At 36.6% G+C, this 22,089-nt stretch overlaps 2 protein-coding genes across 4 annotated transcripts in view; one reads left to right on the top strand and one right to left on the bottom strand.

Moving 5' to 3' along the window:
- DEPDC4 (DEP domain containing 4) overlaps window positions 1-3,130 on the bottom strand; it is a 13,598-nt gene extending 10,468 nt beyond the window's left edge. Inside the window, exons 1-2 of the mRNA XM_017737753.1 lie at window positions 3,047-3,130; window positions 458-644 (exon numbers count right to left, since the gene is read on the bottom strand). Coding sequence (XP_017593242.1) covers window positions 458-644; window positions 3,047-3,130 — 271 coding nt within the window. The remainder of the gene's footprint in view (window positions 1-457; window positions 645-3,046) is intronic.
- A 997-nt stretch (window positions 3,131-4,127) lies between these two features.
- SCYL2 (SCY1 like pseudokinase 2) overlaps window positions 4,128-22,089 on the top strand; it is a 32,736-nt gene continuing 14,774 nt past the window's right edge. For all 3 annotated transcript variants that reach the window (XM_017737903.1, XM_017737901.1, XM_017737902.1), the window contains exons 1-8: window positions 4,128-4,332; window positions 10,225-10,382; window positions 14,294-14,438; window positions 15,077-15,226; window positions 15,845-16,066; window positions 16,931-17,047; window positions 18,375-18,500; window positions 19,953-20,129. In XM_017737903.1, the coding sequence (XP_017593392.1) occupies window positions 4,156-4,332; window positions 10,225-10,382; window positions 14,294-14,438; window positions 15,077-15,226; window positions 15,845-16,066; window positions 16,931-17,047; window positions 18,375-18,500; window positions 19,953-20,129 (1,272 nt within the window). In that variant the 5' untranslated portion in view covers window positions 4,128-4,155. The remainder of the gene's footprint in view (window positions 4,333-10,224; window positions 10,383-14,293; window positions 14,439-15,076; window positions 15,227-15,844; window positions 16,067-16,930; window positions 17,048-18,374; window positions 18,501-19,952; window positions 20,130-22,089) is intronic.

Below are 22,089 nucleotides of genomic sequence, written 5' to 3'. Positions count from 1 at the left end.
TTGGGGCCGCCGCCGCCCCCCGCCTCCCGGCGCGCTGCTCCCGGGTGCCCCGCGCAGCAGGGAGCGCAGGCACCGGCCCTGCGGCGCAGTGCGAGTCCGCTCTCGCTGTAAATAACAGTCAATACTTTGTCCGGGAGGGCTGGCCCGCAGGAGGCTGACCCGGGGTTTGTGCAGCGCGCGGGCTGGGTTTCACCTATCACCGGGCGACAGACAGAATCCTGTTCATGGATCTCGTTCCCTGAGGTTTTGGTAGGGATTCAGCTGAAGCTCAGTACCGAAATGGTGCATGAAAGTTAAGAAGGTGATGTGTAGTGAGAGCAGCTACACCTGGCACAGTGCTTCATTGCATTTGACCCTCTCGGGTTTTTTTGTAACAAATGCAAAAGACTGGTTGTGCCTGAAAAATGCTGGGGTTTTGTCCTTTTGTTTGCTGTGACTCAGTTGTTCCGGCACTTACTTCTTCTGTGAATTGATCCTGGCTTGGGGCAGATGGATAGGATGCGGTTGGGTGGTATGAAGTAGCTGTACGCCAGCCTGCTGTCTTGGTTCCCAAAGAGGAATCCCGGCTTGTTGTAATTCAGAATAGTGGTAGTGTATGTTGTACTGCTGTACGGTGTGCACCCATAGCCATACGTCAGCTGAAGCTATGAATTAATTTGAGGATAAATTGATGGGTTTACATTAAGCAGTTTTCTTTATATGAGTGAGAATTGAAAAATGGTGGACAGTCTTTGTTTCGGACTTCAACAACCTGTAGTTAAACATTTTGAATGTTTTGCCTCATTTCTTGTTGCTTACTACCTTGCTAAGTGATGGTTCTCATCATGCTGCCGTATTGTTGCTGATGTACATCAGCATAAAAACCATTACTGATTGTGAGGGGCATTCATAAAAAGAACATATTGAACATTCAGAATTTTTTAGGATTAGTTCCAGGTTTTGTGGACTTGGTATCAGTAGCATTAATATAAAATTCAAACAGGAAGAAATCAGAGTTCTTAAACATTTATTGTATGTCCTGTGTTGCTTGTCCAAACACTGTTACTTTTTAGATTTTGCACTTGTCTCATTTATTACCTTTTAACTTGAAATGCAAATTTCATTCTGGATGACTGACTTTATTGCCACTTGGTTATTAATTTTTTCAGAAATATTAGACCAGTCTTAACTGAATAAATGAGTTTTCCTGCATTTGAGAACTAGACTTGCATGTTTCAGATATGGTAACCTTGTTGTGATTTGTGGTGTTATAGATACTACCCAAAATAGGTATTTGTGGTGGGGCATGGATTTTCTAGGTACGTTGTTCCTGTTGACATGCATACAGTTTTTATTGAAGTAGGTGATAGCAATTGTTTTTATAAAGCAAAATACACTATTTTAACTTACAGTCAAATGTTGATAAGAAGATTTCTACAAATTTACATTTAGATGGATGTAAACTTTAAACCCCATCTGCTTATTGAGAAATAAGTTTCTTGGTACTCCTTGTTAAGAAGCTAAACTAAACAATAGTTTTGTCTACTGTCAAGCTGGAGAAGAACAGGCTGGACAGGGTCTACCAGGCTTGAATTTTAAATTCTAACACTTCAGATACTGAAATGCTGTTGACATTCTCACCTAGTGGCTTTTCCAGGCTACTCACTGCAGTTAGTCTGTTACCCACATCAGTGGGCACTTCTGATTTAATGAATACTACACCATTTTGCCACCATCTGTGTAAAGAAGCTTCCTTTTAGACTTACACAAAGGAATTTCAACATGCATGCACATGCATTTTCTTTGTAAAATTTCTGCAGTTAATTTTGCAAAGTGTTTTATTAGTTTTGAGAGTCCTAACATAGGATGATGTTGCATTGGTACTGGAGAAGATTTGATGGCTGGGAGCGAACAAATCAGTGGAAAAAGCACAAGATCTGAACTCACATAAATTAGGTTTGGGATTATCTTAAACTCATTAGGATTGATTTTATAGTCTTTTAGCATATAGAGTTTGCCCATAGAATAGCTGCTGAATAAAATCTTTGAGAGCTGGAAATGCCTATAGCTTCTTTTTTGGATAAGCCATGATCCTTGTTTGTACCTATTAGGTTAACGAAAAGTTCCTTTCTACAGGGGGTATTAGCCAGTGTCCTCATAGCAGTTTTGTCTAGGGCTGCACAGTTAGGACTTGCATGTGTTTTTCAATATCACGAATCATAAAGTAAAATTAATTTCTTGTAATAATAAAATGTCCCACACTTAAATAAAATAACTTAATAAAGGAATTCTGTGTTTCCACAATTTATTTCAAGGTATGTTCTCAACAAAACACTAACTAGATACCAAATAAGTATGTAGTTATTCTTAAGATTGTCTTGTAATCTTAAGATTGTCATATCTAAAACTCACAGTCCCCATAATTAAGACAAACTCCACCCTTAACATGCTTGTAGTAACGTCTGATCCTGCTCTTGAGTCACTCTGTTGAAGTCATAACTACTGTATCTGATTTAAGTTTGAGTATTTGCGAGATTGAGACCTGTGCAGCTGGATTCCTGTCTTTTTTAAAATATATTTTCTTAAGATTCCTGGTGGGGTTCATCATTTAGTAGCATGAAGTTGTGTCAGTTCAGCTGACATGGAAATTGGAGAAATATCTATGGCGCCATAGCGTTTGTGTGTTCCTGCATTTCCCTAGGGAAGAATACTGAAGGTGGAATATAACTGCACCAATAGTCAAGATAGAGCAGCATAGCTGTTCCACATGCAGCACTGTGCTAAGGTTTGCTTAGGGCTTGGCTAATACTGTTATGCACAGCTGCACTGGAGTGAATTGTTCTATGACACAGGGAACTTTAAAAGAAGTTCTGTTTAGTATGTTTATTACCTCTTTTGTAAAACAGGTCTATCTTTGCAATTGAAACCTAATCAGACTATTTGTCCTGATTTGTAGTGGAAACAAATCTGTAGTACCAGGGAGAGAAGGAGTGCGTGTCCAGGTAACGTCAGTGTGGTTGATTTTGGTTAAGTTTGACTGAAGTATACAGGTGTCTTTACATCTTACTTGAGAGACTGAAGAAATCTCTTTAAATGTTGCTTTTGAATATACTGCATAATACTGAGTCCTGGATATAATTTCTTCTTGCATTCCCTCTTTGTCTTTGCTCACACAGATAAGGAAGATGAATTTCTATCTCTTTTTTTTGCTTTTTGTTTGCTGCCTTCATTCTTTCTTGTATATACATTATCAGAGAAACAATTGTATAAATGGGATTCAGGCTTCAGAACTTGTATCTGGCAGAACAGACAAGTCAGATTTATTATGAAAATATAGAAAACTCTGGAAGTACACACTACAGGGGAAGATGAAGTAAATTGGAAGCTGCCACAGTCTTTTAGCTCTTAAATTTGAAAGGTGATATGAAAAAAACTTCCTTGTACAATTTCAGTAAAGGATAAAAGGATGGCTTCTTGTTTCCTTCCCCTGCACTAAGACTTAGGTTCATTAATAGTTGGATCATACAAATGGTAATGTCAGCAATCTGATGGGCAAAATACTGCATTTTGAGCTTGTCTTTTGAAAAGCAATGTGTAGGAAAGAACATGTTTGTTTTTTACTTGCTGTTTGTATAATACACATCCATTATTTTGCTGGCCTGGGATCTTAAGCCATCCTTCACTTCAGAAAACTTTAGTTCTGTGAGCGCTGGAATTAAAGGAGTGTTTTTCCTCAGATTTGTTTTTCTTTTTGATGGATACTCATACACAAGGTGTGAACCTTTCCTGTTGGGGAGGCAGTGTATAAATCCTCTGCATTATTAGATTACTGTTTTCAAGAAATGATTGAATTTCTCAGTCATTAATTGCTTTGTTATATCCAATGAAGAACAATCAAGGGATTCGGAAGTTCCTGAAGAGGAGTAGAAGCAATGACATACAATCCCATAGGCATGCACCCACAGATATGTCTATGCAGTGTGAATATGTATAACTGCAAAGCCCTGGTAGTTACATTTCAGTATTCTTTATGGGGGTTGCTCCTGTATCCAGTTGGATCCTTGTTTAGAAGTTACAGTTTTCAACTTGTACCTTTCATTAACAGAAATTGAGAGGACTGTGAAAAGTTTCTTTTCTTGTCTTTGTAGGATAAGACATTGGTGCACAGTTGAAACCATGGAGTCCATGCTGAATAAGCTGAAGAGCACTGTCACAAAGGTGACAGCTGATGTCACCAGTGCGGTCATGGGAAATCCTGTTACCAGGGAATTCGATGTCGGGCGACATATTGCCAGTGGAGGTAATGGTCTTGCTTGGAAGATATTTAATGGAACTAAAAAATCAACAAAGCAGGTGAGTTATCAAGTAAAGACTTAAGTTTATAAACAGTCGATGACAGACTGATAGGTAGCAGTTGGTAAGTGGCAGTTAAAATCCAACTGGACTAATGTTAAAGGTAGTGAAATGACACAAAGAACTCAGCTCTATTTAAGTACATTATTCTCTGCTATATAAGTGATACTTGCTTTAAGCCTTCACTGTTAGAGAAAGAAGTGGTTCTGCATTCATATCATACAATTCGGAACCAAGATCAAGGATTCATCTGAGTTAAAAGTGATCTGACAAGAAGGAAGAAGTTTGCTTTAACATGGGTTGGTTTCTCAGTTTTTTGCACCTTGCAGCTTTTTATTGGTAACAATTCTTTTGCTTTTATGGTCTAAAATAATCATGAAGTGTGTCATCATTTGTTGCCAGCAGAAGACACTGTAGTTTTTTGCTCAGCTACCATACAGAAATTGAGTGGTTAGAAATGTTAAGTCATGGGATACTGTAACGGGAAGGCATGGGATAGAGGAGGAGGTTGTGAAGGAAGTTAGTTATGCTTTCCCTGTGCTGCTTTCAGATCAGTATTCCCCTTTAGTTTCCCTAAAGTATTAGGATTTAGAGCTCTAATATACAAAATTTTGATTCACTTGAAGTCCCATGTAAAAATGAACATGGGACTGTGACTTTGGAAGAAGGTTTGCCAAAAACAGAGTTTAAGAATTGTTATTATAGAAAATTATTTTGTTACACTGGAGAAATGTGAAAAGTCTTTTTTCAAATTTGGGGAGGAAATACAATTTTCAAATTGTAAATAGAAGTGTTAATAAATTATGCTCTTTAGTTAAACTTAATTCTGAAGTGACGTGAAGTCACTTAGACAATGCATCAACTTGCTGCACAAGTACCAAAAAGAAATGGACATAAAGGAATAACTTTGGAAAACGTTTATACAATCTTTTAGATGATAGGCAAATAAGCAGTAGCAAATAGATAAGAAATATAATACACAGAACAAATAATCTGGAAAGAATGTGTGATCTGATTCTGTAGGACAGAGTCTGAATAATGTTTAATCGGGTACTTTTGCCATGTTTTCAGGCATCTTTTTAGCTGTTGCAGAGCTCTGTGCATCTTTTATTTACTGAATTTACTCAATATACCAGTTGGTTAGGGCTTTTTTTTGGTCTTACTCAGCTATACAAAGAAGTAATTGAAAGCATTGAAAGTATGGTAATTTTGATAGGCTTTATGCAGTCTATGTGCCCAGTAAGCATTTGACCTGTAGCAGGTATATCTTTAAAGTCTGGAGACCTTTAACAAGTTTCTTTCACTTGTTGACAGAGTATATGTAACTAGGTTCCTGTTGATCACGTTTTTCGAGCCTTGAATGGATGTTCTGACCAATTACAGAGGTCTAGTTCAGGTGCTCCATGTGGTCCTGCAATATCTCTATAAACCCTAACTAACATCTGTGCAGTTGTATGTCATTATTAGTAATTAAAAATACCGCAGCAGTTGTACTGCATGGAATTTTAGATGGCTGGTGTTTTGACATGCAGTTACCATTCATTATTAATATTACCAGTTAGGTAACATCATGTCAACATTCACTTTGCCATTGCAAAACAAAACTGTGCAGCAATATGGCTTATGCTGTGTTGTGCAATATATCTGTTCTTTAATATGGTTTTTTTATTTCTTTCCCATGTACCTTCTGAATGTTCTTTGGGCTGGCTGTCATTTTCCAGGTGGTAGCAGTCACTTTTGTGCAGTGTTGCACATATTTGCTGTATTACAAGTATGTATATCTAGCTTGAAGCTACAAGCTTTTTTTGCAGTGTGTATTATAATCAGACAAACAGGTTGTAAGGGCTTAATTACCCCTGTTGTTGTCACTTTACCACAACACTTTACCAATAAGTCATTGTAGCCAGATAAAATAGCTAAATTTGGAGGTTTTAACATTACAGCAGTAGATCCCATCAGAAATCTTTGTTTTCAGGATTATTTTTGTTCCTATTTTAAGTCAGTGGGCAGTTACAAATATTCCATCTCTGGTGACAGTAGATATCTATGATTTTATACTTCTTTTCCAAATTCTGCCTGGTTCCTGCCTTGCTGTTCTTCCGGGATTTCTGAATGTTTATTTTTTATTATTTTTTAATGTACCTTGCCTTTTCTTGCTTACTTTGTAGGTGACTGAGTAACAGCCTCAAAGAACGTGAGGAAGTTACTTACTTGTGTACATATGTTTATCTGGTGTTATTTCATAGCTGATTTGCTGTTGTTTGTTTGAAACCTTTATGAGTCACTCTGGTTATTGATCAGTGTATAATTTTACAGTATGTATTTCTGCTCATCTTGGATTTACTAACTTGGACTTCATGCACTTGCACTTTTTCTGGCATAATATGGCACTTGTCCCTCTGCTTAGAAAGTGCAATCATAAATAGATAGGAGAAGGTCACAAAGTACTTGCCGGCTCACTTGTAAAGCTAGCAGAATTCAGAAGGTAATGGTTTGTGCTTCAAAACTACTGTACTTGTGTTTAACTTTTCTTGTGATAGTACTAAATGGTAGATAGGTAAGTCAACTTTCTGTTGTTTTGGCTGTGCGTATATGCAACTTTCAACTTAAATCTTCCTGTTATTAAAACTTTGAAGGCTGATAAATTTTTGAAACGGAAATAATAGTTGTATTGTATACCTTATGACTGAGAGAAACTCATGGGGAAGTAAGGTTATGAAAAAACACTGGCAAGCTTATAAAAAATAAAATCCCCAAAAGGGAGAGAAAAATCTTTTTCTGGCAAAAGACCAGAGTAATATTGGAGTGCTTTCCAGTATTTTAGTTCAGTGACTATTTTGCTTATTTCAGTGGGAGGCTGTGATAAAATATGTGTTTGCATATTGGGTTACATTTGATTTTTCATGTGAAATCTGCATGAGTGCCTATGGGTAAAATAGAGGACAAAAAAGAAAGGGAAAACAAACAGTTTCTAAAATCAAGCATTTTGACTGCTACCTTTAAATTTCCTTTGATTTTATGTTCACGATTTAGTTTTTAACATGATCACATTTAAGATTTTTTCCATGAGAGTGCTATATCAATTCAGTTCACAGGATAGATGGTGAACTGTATTTATTAATTTTTTTGTGGAGTTTGGATTTTTTTCTTCTTTTTTCCGTGCTTAATCTCTGTCATTGTTTCTTCACCCTATTTAAAATGTTAGGATTTGAGTTTGTATAGTATTCACCACTATAGTGCTTGAATGTTTTACAGGTTTTGTTAACATAGTTTCTCGGTATCCAGTGAGGTGAATAGGAAGACGTACTGTTGTTCCATTATCATTGCATATCCACAGCTTTTAGAGTGTTTACTTTAGAAATAATTTCTAGTTTGGTTTGCGTCTTTATTGACACACAAACCCGGTGTGTTTTTGAATGCTTGCCTTCCTCTTAGGGTCAGGAAAGAAAATGTGATATGCTGTGGTTCTCTGGTTGCTTTTTTCCTGTTGGAAAAAAATTATTTCTCTTTCTTTTTCCCGCTTTCAACCTTCTCTTTTTTTAGGAGTTGCATTGGTTAAGATAGAAGCAGGATTTTTGCATTCTCTTTAGTTTATAAGATGTCTATGTGGGTAAATAAGGACACATATTTTAAACTATCAACATGTGTTTCAAACTGGTGCATGTTTCATAAAAATTTCAGGATTGCAAATAGTCTGGGAGGATGTGGCAGGCTGACCCTGGCCAGCACCCACACAGCTCTTCACTCACTTCCCTATCCCTGGCAGGCTGGGGGCAGAAAATAGGAAGAAGAAAAGCAAGAAAACTTGAGCTGCTCTGGGAGGGCAGCCAAGAGAACGGCTGTGTGAGGTGTCCTCAAATCCACTATCTGCTCAGCCTGGTGGTGGGGCTGAGACAGAGTAGGAAGGTGCAAGTATTAGGGACTCTGAGAAAGAGATTGACTTGTGGAGGCACACCCTGCCGTACCGCAGATAAGTGGACCCCTCCTCCACGTCACAAGAAGCAGTGGATGCCCTGCTGTCTCACCACCAGGCAGAAGGAGAGGACCTTAGAGATGGAGGGGAGTGGAAATGGGTTTCTGCTCGGCGTGGCAGGCGAATTCTCTCCTGACCTACCTCACCTTCCCTTGGACAGTAGGTGTGAGGCCCTGAAATCTGAGGAGCAGGGAAATGAGAACGTGGATGAAGGTTCTTCCAGGACGGAGGAGTTGCCTAGGGCAGGGCAGCCTCCCACATCACAACCTCCTCCGTTAAGAAGACAAGAAGTTTAGTAGTCATTGGTGTCTCCCTTTTGAGAGGAATGGAGGGCCCAGTATGCTGACCAGACCCAATCTGTAGGGAGGTGTGTTGGCTCCCGGGGGTCTGAGTCAGGAACGTCATGAAGAAGCTTCCCAGTCTGGTGCAGCCCAGTGGTTTTTACCCATTACTGGTTTTTCCAGGTGGGTATCGACAAAGTCCCAACAACAAGGCTACAGAGAGTCAAGAGGCACCTAATGGCCTTGAGTCAACTGGTTAAGGATCTGGAGCACAAATTGTGTTTTCTTCTGCCAGTTGCAGGGAATGAGTTTAAACAAAGCATGCAGGATTGCAGCAAGCACCAATAGAACTAACTTCGAGCCATCATAAAACATTCAAGCCATAGCTGATATTCACTTTCTAGTTCTCTTTGCTTGTCATCAAACAGAAGTTTTTTCAGAAATGCTGTCTTAGTTTGAAATTTTGTTATTGGTCAGGTACTGCTCAGTGTATGTCTTCCATCCCCTGTTACTCTTCTCTGCCTTGTGCTAATGTTTGATCCATCACACTTAAGAGCTGGAGCAGGGAGCCAGTATGGATAGAAGCTGGAGAAATGTACTTAGTTGAGTTAGTTATAAATATTCACCTGCTAACAGCTTAATGAAAATAGCTAAAAAACAATTTTTTGTGTATTGGGCTGTTTGGATAGCCCATTTCTAGAAGCTTGTAGGGGTTTTCTTAATTAATAATATAGCTGTTCCTGTGAGATTTTAATTAGAGTAATGTTTATAACGTGCAGTAAAAGAGCATATGTTTCCTCTTGGGACTGAAAACTGTGTTTTCCTGTTATTTTCTACTGCTTTCTAACCTTTATTATTATTCATAATGCTGTTGTAGCAGTATATAAAAGTCTGTTTCATTATAAAGTTTTTAATTACTTTTTTCGTCAGTTGATAGATTTCACATTAATGACTTCCCAGATGGTGATGTAATTTAATTTTTATTTTACATCGACCTCTGTAATTTCAAAGTTTCATATAAATTTCTTAATTTTCTCCTGGTCCAGTTGCAGACATTGGAGAGACTTTCTCTGTTTTTAACATTTTTGTGACTTTTTTTTACACATCTTGAAGCATTACAAAATTCTTAGCATTTTATCATATGAATGGTCTGATCAGATTAATAGATTACAGTGACTATTTTGTCACATTGTACTGGTTTGGAGCGGAACACTGAGACAGAACCTGGTTTAATAAAGCTCCACTTGATATATATAATGCTCAATGACCACAAATATACTTAGAATATTTTGACTATTCATAATTGATATAAGTGCTTTCATCTACTTAAAATCAAGCTGGTTTCTGACTGTGGATCTGCTGCTTTGTCACTGTGTAGATAGGTGTTACAGTTTACACATTACTGTTTACACAATAAAGGAGCATTAGTACCTTAACTCTTAAAACATGTATTTCAGAGTTTATATACAGTAAACTCTCCCATAACTGGGACTAAGTAAGAAGAACAAGTTTCTTTGTTTGGTTATTGTATTGGTGGGATTGTACTGTTGATTCAAAAACACACATTTGTTTGTAATTGTGTATAGGCTTGGTTTTGGCTGTGTTATATACTGAGTGAATTCTGTTGCTTATTTGCAGGAAGTAGCTGTTTTTGTCTTTGATAAGAAGCTGATAGACAAGTACCAAAAATTTGAAAAAGATCAGATTATTGATTCTTTAAAACGAGGTGTTCAACAGCTAACTAGGCTTCGACATCCTCGACTACTTACTGTTCAACATCCATTAGAAGAATCCAGGTAAGCTGTAGTGAAGTAGAGAACAGTTATTTTTAATCATTGTTTAGGTATTGGATGTAAACTATCTGGAACATTCAACGCATACATCTGATGAGAGTCAAGTTTACTGTATTTATTCATATGACAGTGGTATTCACCCCACTCTCATATTTACCCCCCTCTTTGCCATAGAATGCAGTTCTGGTATGAAGCTAATAAATAATCTATTGCTTGATCTTAGTCCAGTTGCAGCTGTAAGGCTACACATGACCCTTACAGCATGAAAACTTGGTAGTTTAATTAATTTTGCTTTTATAGAACTCTCAAAAATTGTTTTCTTTCAAAAAGTTGTCCTTACATTTTGTTCCATGTGTAAGATGTATTTAGTACATGTGAGAGAAGGGATTTTTGGTGAATTCTATGTGTTGTAACTACATATGTGTTGGAAAGGTCCTCAAATGCCAATCAAGGGAGACGAAATTCAGCATGTTCTTCCAGTGCTTATTTGATTTATGAAAGGTTAGTCACTAGGCACAGTAACTGGTTAGTCTTACAGATTTATTGTTCAGCCATAGTGATAACAGCACACTACAATCTAGCAAAGAAAATCAAGGTTTCATGTTAAAATAGGAAGCGGATCCTGGATACTACCAAAGATGATCATGAAGGTTTCAGGTTTGGTTTTTTTTTTTTTCCCAAAATAGGAAGGGGGTTGGACTAGATGATTTCCAGATGTGCGTTCTAACCTCAGCGATTTTGTGATCCTAAATGGTAGCCTGATAAGGACTCATTATATATATATATATTCATTTCTGTGTTACCTTGAATTTTACCAGATGGCTTCTAGGAGCCGAGAATACTGTGGGAATGCTTCTTCATCTTTGCAGTGCCTGCTTTGAGACAGATTTCTTGGATTAAATTGCACTTACATATTCATATCTATCTTTCCTCCAGTACTAAACAAATTTCACATTAACAGGGGTTCAAAGTTGTCATTGTGCCTATGATTCAGTATGTCCCTTACAAAGGCCTAAGGAAGGTTAATTAGGTAGTTGAAGACAGCTCTCAGAACTCTACAACAGTAAATAAACTATTACATGCTAAATGGCCTAGGGTCATCTCAAGTTACAGTGTATGCAAGTGAATCCCAGAGCATACTTGAGGCTTCTTCCTAAAATTGTCACAGTTTTCCAGTTGACTCAGCAGCTTTTCCCCTGAACTTTGACCTTCAGAAGAAAAGGCTAAGATTCATACCTTTAAGAAAACTTTGGTGGTGTTCTTGTGAAGCGTTTAAGCCTTTTGAGTGAAATTAACAGTATGGTTACATCAGAGTTCTTGTTTATGAGCCTTAAGTAATGCCTGATGCATTTCTTCAGCTGTTTTCCATTCCATACTCAGCACACTCAGCTGCTGGTAGAGACACCAGAAGCACAAAACCTGTACAGTTGCTTGCTGTGCCAGAAACTGATGTAACAAGTTTTTGGAGGAGATGAATAAAAGAAAGGTTTACATAGAATATTTGTGTGTGTAGCCTTGTGCAAGCCTGCTGTAAGATTGCTTTAGAATTTCAGGTCTTTCCAGAGAGCTTATTCTTGAAGAAATCTGTCATGGGCTTCTGGCTAGACTGTACCTGTTCTCTTCTTTTTCCCCTTCTTTCTTTTTTCTTTTTTTGTGTTTCCCCAAAGTAATATACAGTTGTAATGAACTGCTTGCAGGTCACCCATTATTCCTCCTTTATGAAGCAGATGGATACTTGGTATACCTGGAGGGCTGAAGTAGACATGGAAAGAAAGGCCATACTTTTCTGATGCTAGTGTATAGGTAGTTTTTCCCCTATTAATGGAATGTCTCTACTACAAGTTATTGGTATCCAACATAGTTATTTTTAATATAAATGTACATAATGCATATAATGATGTATACCTCTTAACAGGCATTTATATAATGAGTAACTCCTTATTTATACTAAATATTTAATATGAATATGTTTATTTACAAATGGTCTTGAATTCCATTAACAATGCTGGAAAGCAATATTAATTTATATTTAACTCGTTACTGAAGAAAAGGATAAAAAAACCAAATTGAAAGTTAACTCATAATTCATTGCTAGCCTTTAAAAATAATAGTAGTGTGAATTGTCCCTGATCATTTACTAGACATTGCATTTGTTACATTGTTTTGCTGTAAAAAGCATATGCATTTTTGTCCATTGCTTTTGTTTTTAAAGTGTTTTTATTTTATTACTCTGAATTTAATTTAGATATTATCCAGGAAGCTGTTAAAGCAGCTGCCCCGTATGGCAGACATCAGTTTCTGCAATATTCTGCTATTTTAATTAGGCTTACCACATCCTTCCAATATTGTGGTTTGGGCCCTTTTTTAATTAGCTCCTAAAGTAAAAAATAAACAGCCATTTTTTTATTCCCTCAAAACAGCATTAATCAGAGAGTTTATGTTATGAAAACCACCGAATAACTTTTCCTTAGGTATTTTCTGTAATCTGTGCCTTAACCATAACTAAATGGATAAGCTCTGTGGTAAAGTTGAAATCAGACTGAAAATAAAGGACTTTGTCATTCTGTGTTCTGGTTTTTCCTTGTGACTATAACAGAAACAAATTTTATAGCCCTAGTCATATTAATAGAAACATGAAAGGTATATCATTAACAGAATGGTAGGGAGGAAACCAAGCAAGAAAAAATTCTGTCAGATTGGCTGACACTTAGCATTCGATGTATTTTACTTTTCTGTTGTTTTTCCTTTAGAGAGGCAGTAGATAAAACTAAAATCTGGATGAATAGTAAGAGGTTTGCATGTTTCAGCAGCCTTATTTTTGCTTCAAAGGTCAAACTTGTTAATTATTGAAATACTTAAAAAATATGTGGTAGATTCATGCTGAGTCGTGTCTTCTGATGTTTTTATGGAATGATCAAACCTGCCTATAACTTTATATTCAAAAATGTATCTTTGTTACTTGATTTCTGTTTTCTCTGTTCATACTGATGCAGTATTTAGTGTTCTTGTGAATTAATCACCCTTAAAGCAGGTATGTGTGCTACCATCCATGTAATGCTTTCTCAAAAAAATCCTTAAAAAACAATTAAGGAGTGAGTTGTAATGGCTGTCCAGGGCCTCCACTGATGTGCAGACCAGTATGAAGAAACTGGATGTAAAGAATGGCTCTTGTGTTGCATGAAGTTTGTGAAACTGAGACATACTGGTTTCAGGACCAATTTTGAAATTAGAAATTTTGAAGCACAGTGTTACAACCAGTCCAATTTATGTGTGGAAGTTTGCTTCATCTGTGCTTTTCAAACACAGGTGACACAAAGCTGCATAAACAAGACCATTAGTTTTTCATGAAGAAAAAAAATCGGTAAAATAATTTGTAAAACATGCAAACTGCAGTTCATATAGCAAGTGTATTTGTGTTTGCAGCTCTTCTTTATCAGTTGGCAAAGTAAAAGAATATTCTGGTTCTCCCTTACATTAATTTAGTTTCTGATCTTTGTCTGACCACATTAACTATTGGGACAGTTAGGGACACGTTAGTTTTAGGCATAGGTAGAAGTCTGATTTTGCAAGTTTTAATAGTAGTAAGAATTATTTGATCAATTTTTCTATATCAGGACAAGAAAAGTATTATTTTTTAAAAAAATTTTATGAAGCTTTGTGTGAATCATTAGTGATTTATGTGAATGTTAGAGAATAAAATAACTTCATTCTGGTATTTTTTTAAACTGCAGATATTTATGTGTTTCTCTTTAGTATAGTAGTATAAGAATTCAAAACCTGAAATACAACATGACTTTCGGTAGCACCAGGTGCTTTGGCAATGTATAATATGATGTTTGTATGGTTCTTTATTTGCAGTCAAGAGATGTATTACATTTATGTACAAGAAATTTTTTAATGCATTTCCTATACAGGGATTGCTTGGCATTTTGTACAGAACCAGTCTGTGCAAGTTTAGCTAATGTTCTTGGCAGCTGGGACAACCTACCTTCTCCTTTGCCATCAGACATTAAAGAATACAAACTTTATGATGTGGAGACCAAATATGGTTTGCTTCAGGTATGGTACAGGTTGTCTTTATAATTTTCTTCTGCTTTTAGTATTAATGATTTTTTTTTATAAAGTCCTTGAACTGCCACAGTTTTGTCTGCCTATAGTAAATCAAATAATTGTGAGGTGGGAGATCATAGTGCCCTGATCACTCTTAAGTGTAAGAGAGGATAAACACTGGAAGCTCTACTCTTTTTTTGCTTGTTCTGACATGTAAAGTAGAAAATTCAATTAATTTTTATTTTCCATGTAAATGTCTATGCTACAGCTGTCTCTTCCATATGTGGATCTTTTCTTTATGTTCTGTGGAGAACCATTAGCTCCCAGGTTTTGTTTGGTGAATATGTTGGTCAACTTTGTAAAGCATTTTTGTTCTTCTGAGATCATATTGTGGCCTGAGGGGAGAGAGGAATGCACCACCACACTTATGCTGTGATAGTTAATTGACATTAGTAATCTCACCTACTGATGACCCATCTGTGTTTAATTTCCATCATGCATAATTTTTGAGGCGTAAGCTAAAATAGTGATGAAAAATTGTTTCTTAGTTAACTTAGGAATTTAACTGTGACAACAGAATTTTTGTAAATGTGTTATAGGATGTTTGGGGAAATATTTAACCTGAAATATTGATCTTTTATTAACAGGTTTCTGAAGGTTTGTCATTTTTGCATAGCAGTGTCAAAATGGTCCATGGAAATATTACTCCTGAAAATATAATTTTGAATAAGAGTGGAGCATGGAAAATTATGGGCTTTGATTTTTGTATCCAATCAACAAATCCATCTGAACAGGAGGTAATAACCTTTATCATCATTCAATTTCAAATTCAGGTCTTTATCTAAAACCAGTTTCATGATCTTGCGTTCCAGTATAGAATCACTTATTTAATATTCACCTCTGTGTTTTGTTGGCGGAAAGTTAGAACATAGTGGCACGGGTCTGGACTGAAGTGCTGGGTTTGATCATCCCAGAAAAAGAGCCTCAGTGGGCTCAGTGGAGTCACAGTAGACTAGTGACTGTTTCAAACAGAGGCTGGAGCCTGTGCCACTTCTGCTCACCTTCGTGTTGGATGATATGCAAACCTGCCTAACTTAGTGTGTTGCATCTACTCAGTGCCTGGTTGCTACCTCCTAAAATGAATTCCGTCATAGCTCATGTTTCCTCATTACCAGCAGTGCTTTGATTTTACATTACACTTCCTAGCTCTAATATCCAGACATAACTGCATCAGCTAATCACTCTAAGCTACAGACAGAGATTCTTAACAGTTTTGCTTTACTCGGTTTCTGTTTGATTCATAATTGAATTTGAGAGGCCTAATTATTTTTTGCTGCTTGAGTTTCTTACTGAAAATGGTCTTTAAAAATCCTTGATAAATGTACTTTGTTTCACTTCCCATACTTCTCTTGTAGCCAAAGTTCCCTTGTAAGGAATGGGATCCAAACTTGCCATCCTTGTGTCTTCCAAATCCTGAGTATCTGGCACCAGAATATATTCTCTCTGTGAGCTGTGAGACAGCCAGTGATATGTATTCTCTGGGAGCTGTAATGTATGCAGTGTTCAATAAAGGGAAACCAATTTTTGAGGTCAACAAGCAAGATATTTATAAAAGCTTTAGTAGACAGCTGGATCAGGTATTTGTTTGTTTTATGACTATTTGTTGATTTTCATATTTGAAAAGTTATTATTGTAAAATAGGTTTAAATATTGAGAACACTATCAGTGCTCCAACATAAACTATCTGACAATGGTATCTTACCTTGCATCCTGTTGTTATAACAAGGAAAAAAAACATAGCAAAATATGGGAAATAAAACTTATGTCTAGAAGAGGTTACGTGTACCAACTTTATAATCTAAAAATTGCATTTTTCACCTGATTTCTCTGTAAACCTGTTAAATTCTGGTCTTGGGAAATAATGCTTACCTGTTGGGGTGAACAGTATGAAACACATCGCAGTGAATTACCTATGTAGGACCACTGAGGAGGGCTGGGTTTAGAGTGATTTGATCACTTGACATGGCAGTTGGTATCCACTTAGCTGTCACTATTTCACATTCTTTGTGGACTGTGAATATTAACAGAAAAGACAGTGTCACAGTTAATTGGATCAGCTGACATAATGTCTGTTCATATGCAGGTTTCCTTTTGTAACTTCTTTGGGTGCCCAATTGCCATAGTTGTATGTACTGTGTTTTAATGTGTGTAGGCAGCACCTCAGATCTTGACATTTTCCTGTTTAAAAACATCATGTTTGTGTTCTCTGATAACCTGAACTACAATGGGAAGTTGAAAAAAAGAGGGATGGGACCTAAAACAGGTAGGCTCTTGGGAAACTGAGAAGGCTATGAGCAATCATCTAAAAGGGGAAAAGGGAGGGATATCAAAAGCATGGATAGAGAAACCATCAAGAGAACAAAGTATAAGCCTGTTGCATACTGGAAATAGTTATATAGTTTTCTGAACTCATGGTGTATATGCTTGGATTACTTACACAGCTGAGCCGTTTAAGCTCCGGTACTCTTCAGAGCATACCCGAGGAGGTGCGTGAGCATGTAAAGCTACTCCTAAATGTAGCCCCAGCAGTCAGACCAGACGCAGATCAAATGACTAAGGTCAGTCCATGGAAAATACAGTAGCCATAGGAAAGAGAGAAATTAGTGTTTGATTTGTAGAGCTATTTTAAAGTATTTTCTGTTAATCATTTTAGTTGAAATGTTAAATATTTTTTAACCATTTAGATGTAATGTTAGTTGCTGCCAAAAGTTGTCCTTATCCGACATTTATTCATATGGAAAAAGTGGGTACTGAGACAGAATTTAGAAAAATTATTCAATGCAACACTGCTTTATTCCTTTCCATACAGTTGGAAGCTTTTTTATGCTAGGCTTTTATACAATTCAGTCTTTAAAATTATATTGGAAGGATTTGAAAGTGAGAAAATTATAAAGGGCAATAAATGTAAGGATTAACTTTTGGCTTACGATTTTTGATGTATTCTTAAATATGCAGAAGAAAAAAGTGTATTCAGACATTATTTGCCATAACAAAGCAAAATTTAATTGCAAGTAGGATATAATGTAAGTTTTAATTTGACAAACTGTTGCTCCTGAAAGTAGAACTTAAAGCATGGTCCTTCCCTTGTCTTATGCCCCATTTTCTCCAATCTGATAGCCTTTCAGGTTCCTGCTTATAGATTTGCTTTGCTAAACAATTCTATTCTTTTGCTATGGTGTAAAAAGATGGTACACAGAGATAGAAATCAGTGTTTTAACTGTTGAAAGAAATAGTGGGTGAAGAGGGGAGAGGAAACAGGTGATGGTTTTCTCCGCTGATATGCTGACAGATGGGAGTGAGGGAATTGGCAGATATTTCTCAGGTATCAGCTCAGTTGTCTGAAGGACTACAACAAACAAATCTCTAAGTGGTTGTATTAAGCACTATGGTTTTATAAAGATGTTGAGTCTCTTTTACCATGTCTACACTGCACACTGAATCATAGGGTAGAGGTATCAGAGCTTCCAGGGTTTTCTGGAGTTTCCAGGGGTGGGAGCCGGATGTGGATGACCTAGTAGGTCATTGTAACATAAAACAGCATGGTTATTCCTAGGAGAATATTTATGCAAAGTTTTTATTTTTCATTACTTCTTTTTTGTAAGCAATTTACTGTGTATGAAATAATGTTTTAGCTTAGATACACATAACATGCATGAGTTTTTGAAAAATGCTAGGAAAGTTCCGTCTTAATAATCAACCTGTATCTGAATATTATACTACTTGATATGTAAAAATTTAATTTTCTAATTGTTAGTTGCAGACATGTTATTGTAAAGGCTTACTGTAGTGCATTGAAAAGGTAAATAGATGGTGGTATTTTGGAATTATTGTAGCAGTGTCAATGTTGTCCCCCTCCAGATGACAACCTTTTAATCTTATTTTTAGATACCATTCTTCGATGATGTAGGAGCAATGACGCTTCAGTATTTTGATTCGTTATTTCAAAGGGATAACCTGCAGAAATCACAGTTTTTTAAAGGACTACCAAAAGTTCTGCCAAAACTACCTAAGGTTTGTCTGAATGATGTCTTGTAACAGCAAGTTTTAAAATATATGAACATCTGTTAGCGTTTTGAGTCTTGGAATGCTGGACTCTCTGTAGCATTGTAGCATAACAGATTGCCATGAGACTGTCAGAATAGAGTAGGAGGAAATAAAGGGAGGTTAGAACATGCTTACTGTGGAAGTATTCCTCAGCAATCAGTAATACTTTAAATGGAAAATGGCAAATAACCAAATAAGGAACCATCATTTGCATGTCCTGTTGTAGTTCATCCTAGTTTGAAAGGGAGTTGTCTCCTCTCCTCTTACAAGGCTTTCCCTGTGTTTCCAGATGCCATCATAGCTCTTTGAAGCCATTTTGCCACCTTTTCTTCCTGTAAGATTGCTTCAAGTTTTTTCATAGCAAGGCAGTACTTTAATGTGGAATAATGCAAAGCTTCCTTCCCTCAGCAGACTAAGTGGTTTCTTGTGCTGGCAGTGCTCAGAAATCTCAAAAGCAAATGCCTGTCATTACATGTTTCTCCTGTGTAGTGCTAAACACTATGTCTAGACTGGCTCCTTTTGTGGTATAATTTAATTTACATCAGCCGTAATGCATATGTAATAGAAAAATAGTATTAATACATAATAGAATAACTGAGCTTCTCAACCAGTGCATTAAATTTCTTCATTTTTAATTCTGTTTTGCACTACGCAGTGCAACATTCAGATTCCATATTTAATACTTTGTTCTTTTAAATTTAGTAATTTTTTCCTTTGATCAGAAATGGTGGCTGCTTTGAATTTGGAAATAGGTGGCATGTATTTCACCTAACTTTAGACAGCCAGTGATTGACCTAATCATCTATAGGGCATTCTTTCTATTTTTTTTCTGTCTTGAAAGTATATTTTATGAGGGAAGTGACTCTGCCTTGAACCATATATTTCTGTTTATTGGCTTCAAAAGCGTTAAAGGATGTCTAATTCTACAGTAGACATCCACAGTTTAAATATCTTTTTCATCAGCAGAATCCTTTTTAGGGAATGTATCTGGAGCTTTACAGGGAGGTATAGTAGGATTATGTGTTTGTTCAGTGAATGATGGGGTACAGAAAAAAATTACTATTTTGGAGGTTTATAGGGTCTTTTTAAGGGTCTTGTTAGGGTCTTTTCAAAGAAAGCATATAGAGCAAGGTTTTTGTAACTTGTGTGTGGCTGAAAGTCCTATTTTCTGTACAGTTAGTTGCTTTTTGTTGATCTTCACAGTTGTTAACATCTTCATTTATGTTTTGAGTGCAAACAGAAAAGTAAGCAGAGTAGCACAGTGTATTAGCTACAGTGCAAATAAGAGATCAAAACTGAAAATTATCTGTCTGCTTTTTTGTAAATATCAGGCTAATACAAAAGCTGCTGAACTGGCACAGTGGTAACTTACTGCAGTGCAGTACATGATTCATACTTGTTTTCTTTTTTTTCTTGTAGCGCGTTATAATTCAGCGAATTTTGCCTTGCTTGACTTCTGAATTTGTGAATCCTGATATGGTACCCTTTGTCCTGCCTAATGTTCTCCTAATTGCTGAGGAATGCACCAAAGAAGAATATATCAAGCTCATTCTGCCTGATCTTGGGCCTGTTTTTAAGCAGCAAGAACCAATCCAGGTATGTTAATATTACTCACATTACAATTTTTCTCGTTGGTATTTTTTTTGCCTGAAAAAATGACTAATTGTTCTGTTTCCCTTTTCCAGTTTCACACACATTGCCCAACCTGCTCTGTAGTTGTCCAGACAGTCAGTCTTGATTCATACAAAACAGATTCTTCCAGGAAATTCAAAAAGCGTCTACCTCTGCTTCTTTAGATGGGTTTTCTGAGGGTATATTGCATTTATAGATGAGATGAGTTTTGCAAAAAAAACTTAATTTACCCACTTGGTTTTGGTTGATTGTAGAAGATATATTTGTAGGCATTTTAACACTTACCTGGGCAATCTGAGCAGGGTTGTACAGTACAGTGTTTGCATATATTCTACCAGTACATGAACCTGGGGTTTTTTAATTTGTTTTTTTTTCTTGTATCCAGATTGGTGACATTGAGATCATGGGGCAGAAAAACTAGTTTTGACACACTCTTAGGAGTGCTATTTATTTACAGTAAGAGTAGCACTTGTTTGAGGACTGTGCAAAAATTTGTGAAATTAGTTTAACTTTTAATTTGACAAATGTAATGTGTAAGTAAAATATGCTGGTTTTCCTGCTGTTTAAATGTATAGAAGTATTAAGACATAATTGTTACTATAAAGAATCAAAAATTTACATCCTTTTATCATCACCATTTGCATGATGATTCCTGAGAAATCTGTCACAAAGTGAGGCATTGTGCCTCCATGGATGAGAGACAGTGCATTCCTTCGAGCTCACTCCTGTGTGCCATTGTTTTTCTGCAGAGCACTTAAAGGGCAAGATAAGCATAGGAATGAACAAGCAGACCTTTTATTTCTGGGTTTCAGAAAACTGGACCAGAGAACTGTCATTACACTGAGGAGGCAGGGAAGGCATCAGCTGTGTAACTGAGAATACCTCAGGAAATTTGAACTGCTTAATGCTGTTTATACTTGGTACACTGAAGCTTTATGTTAGCTTTGTTCTCTTGAAAAAAGTCAATGTTTAACCAACCAAAAGCCAGTGAACATCTCATTTGTGCTGTGTCATCCTAAAAGGTAACACCGTGTTTTTGCCACCTTTAATATTAGCTTTGTGACACAATCCTCGCTGCAAAAAGTTTGTAGCAAAGTTACAACTGGAGCATAATGGACACAAAAGCTGGTTTATGTCTTGAGAAATGGGGGAAGCAAAATACAAACTTGGAGTCATCTCATAAAGACGGAGCTTTGCAAAATTTTTCTGTGACTGTCTAGACTCTATTAAATTCTTCTGCTGGTATTTTTAGTGCGAAGTGCTACATGGCTTGTTCAACTGTTATTTCTGTGGTCTTTTTCGTATGGCAAAGTTTAGGTAATATAGATCATATTTTCAAAGTTAATATATCAGGAATTCTGGAAAAAATACAAGGGTTCAGAGTGCTTGAGGATGGAATTCCAGATCTGACTATCTTTGTACAAGACAGAAAATGTCTGGCTTCTGTGTGTTTTTAACTCCTGGAAGGGACATTCAGGGAAGATGCCAGTGTTTCTTCAAAACACTCTCTCAATATGTTGCAGATTTGTATGATGGGCCTGTTGCTTGACTTTAGTAGGATATTTAAATTAGGAAATGGATGTGTCATAGGAAAGCTGCTCTAATTCAATATGAAGAAGTTGTTAGCTAGTGTTCACAATGTCTTTTTGTGAGGGAATTCATAATATGAAAAAGGCATATTTAGTTAAATTTACTCTTGGGGTTAGTGTGGAGTCTTGTGTGCTGTAGATTAACACCCTAGCTTACTCTGACATAGCTTCCCAGACAAACCCTTAATTTATATCCACAGGATTCCATAGAGAGTTAGTGTAGGAAGTGCTGTAAATTCATTTTCTGATTCACTACACAGAAGTGTATCCTGACAAGTACTGGGCTCTGCATTAATGAATGCATTCATGAATGAAGCATTATTACTTAGAGTGCA

The sequence above is a fragment of the Corvus brachyrhynchos genome, unplaced genomic scaffold (assembly GCF_000691975.1).
Source record: "Corvus brachyrhynchos isolate BGI_N302 unplaced genomic scaffold, ASM69197v1 scaffold56, whole genome shotgun sequence".
Taxonomy (NCBI): domain Eukaryota; kingdom Metazoa; phylum Chordata; class Aves; order Passeriformes; family Corvidae; genus Corvus; species Corvus brachyrhynchos.
The sequence above is the reverse complement of the archived record's forward strand: the minus strand, read 5'-3'. Positions and strand labels throughout refer to the sequence as shown.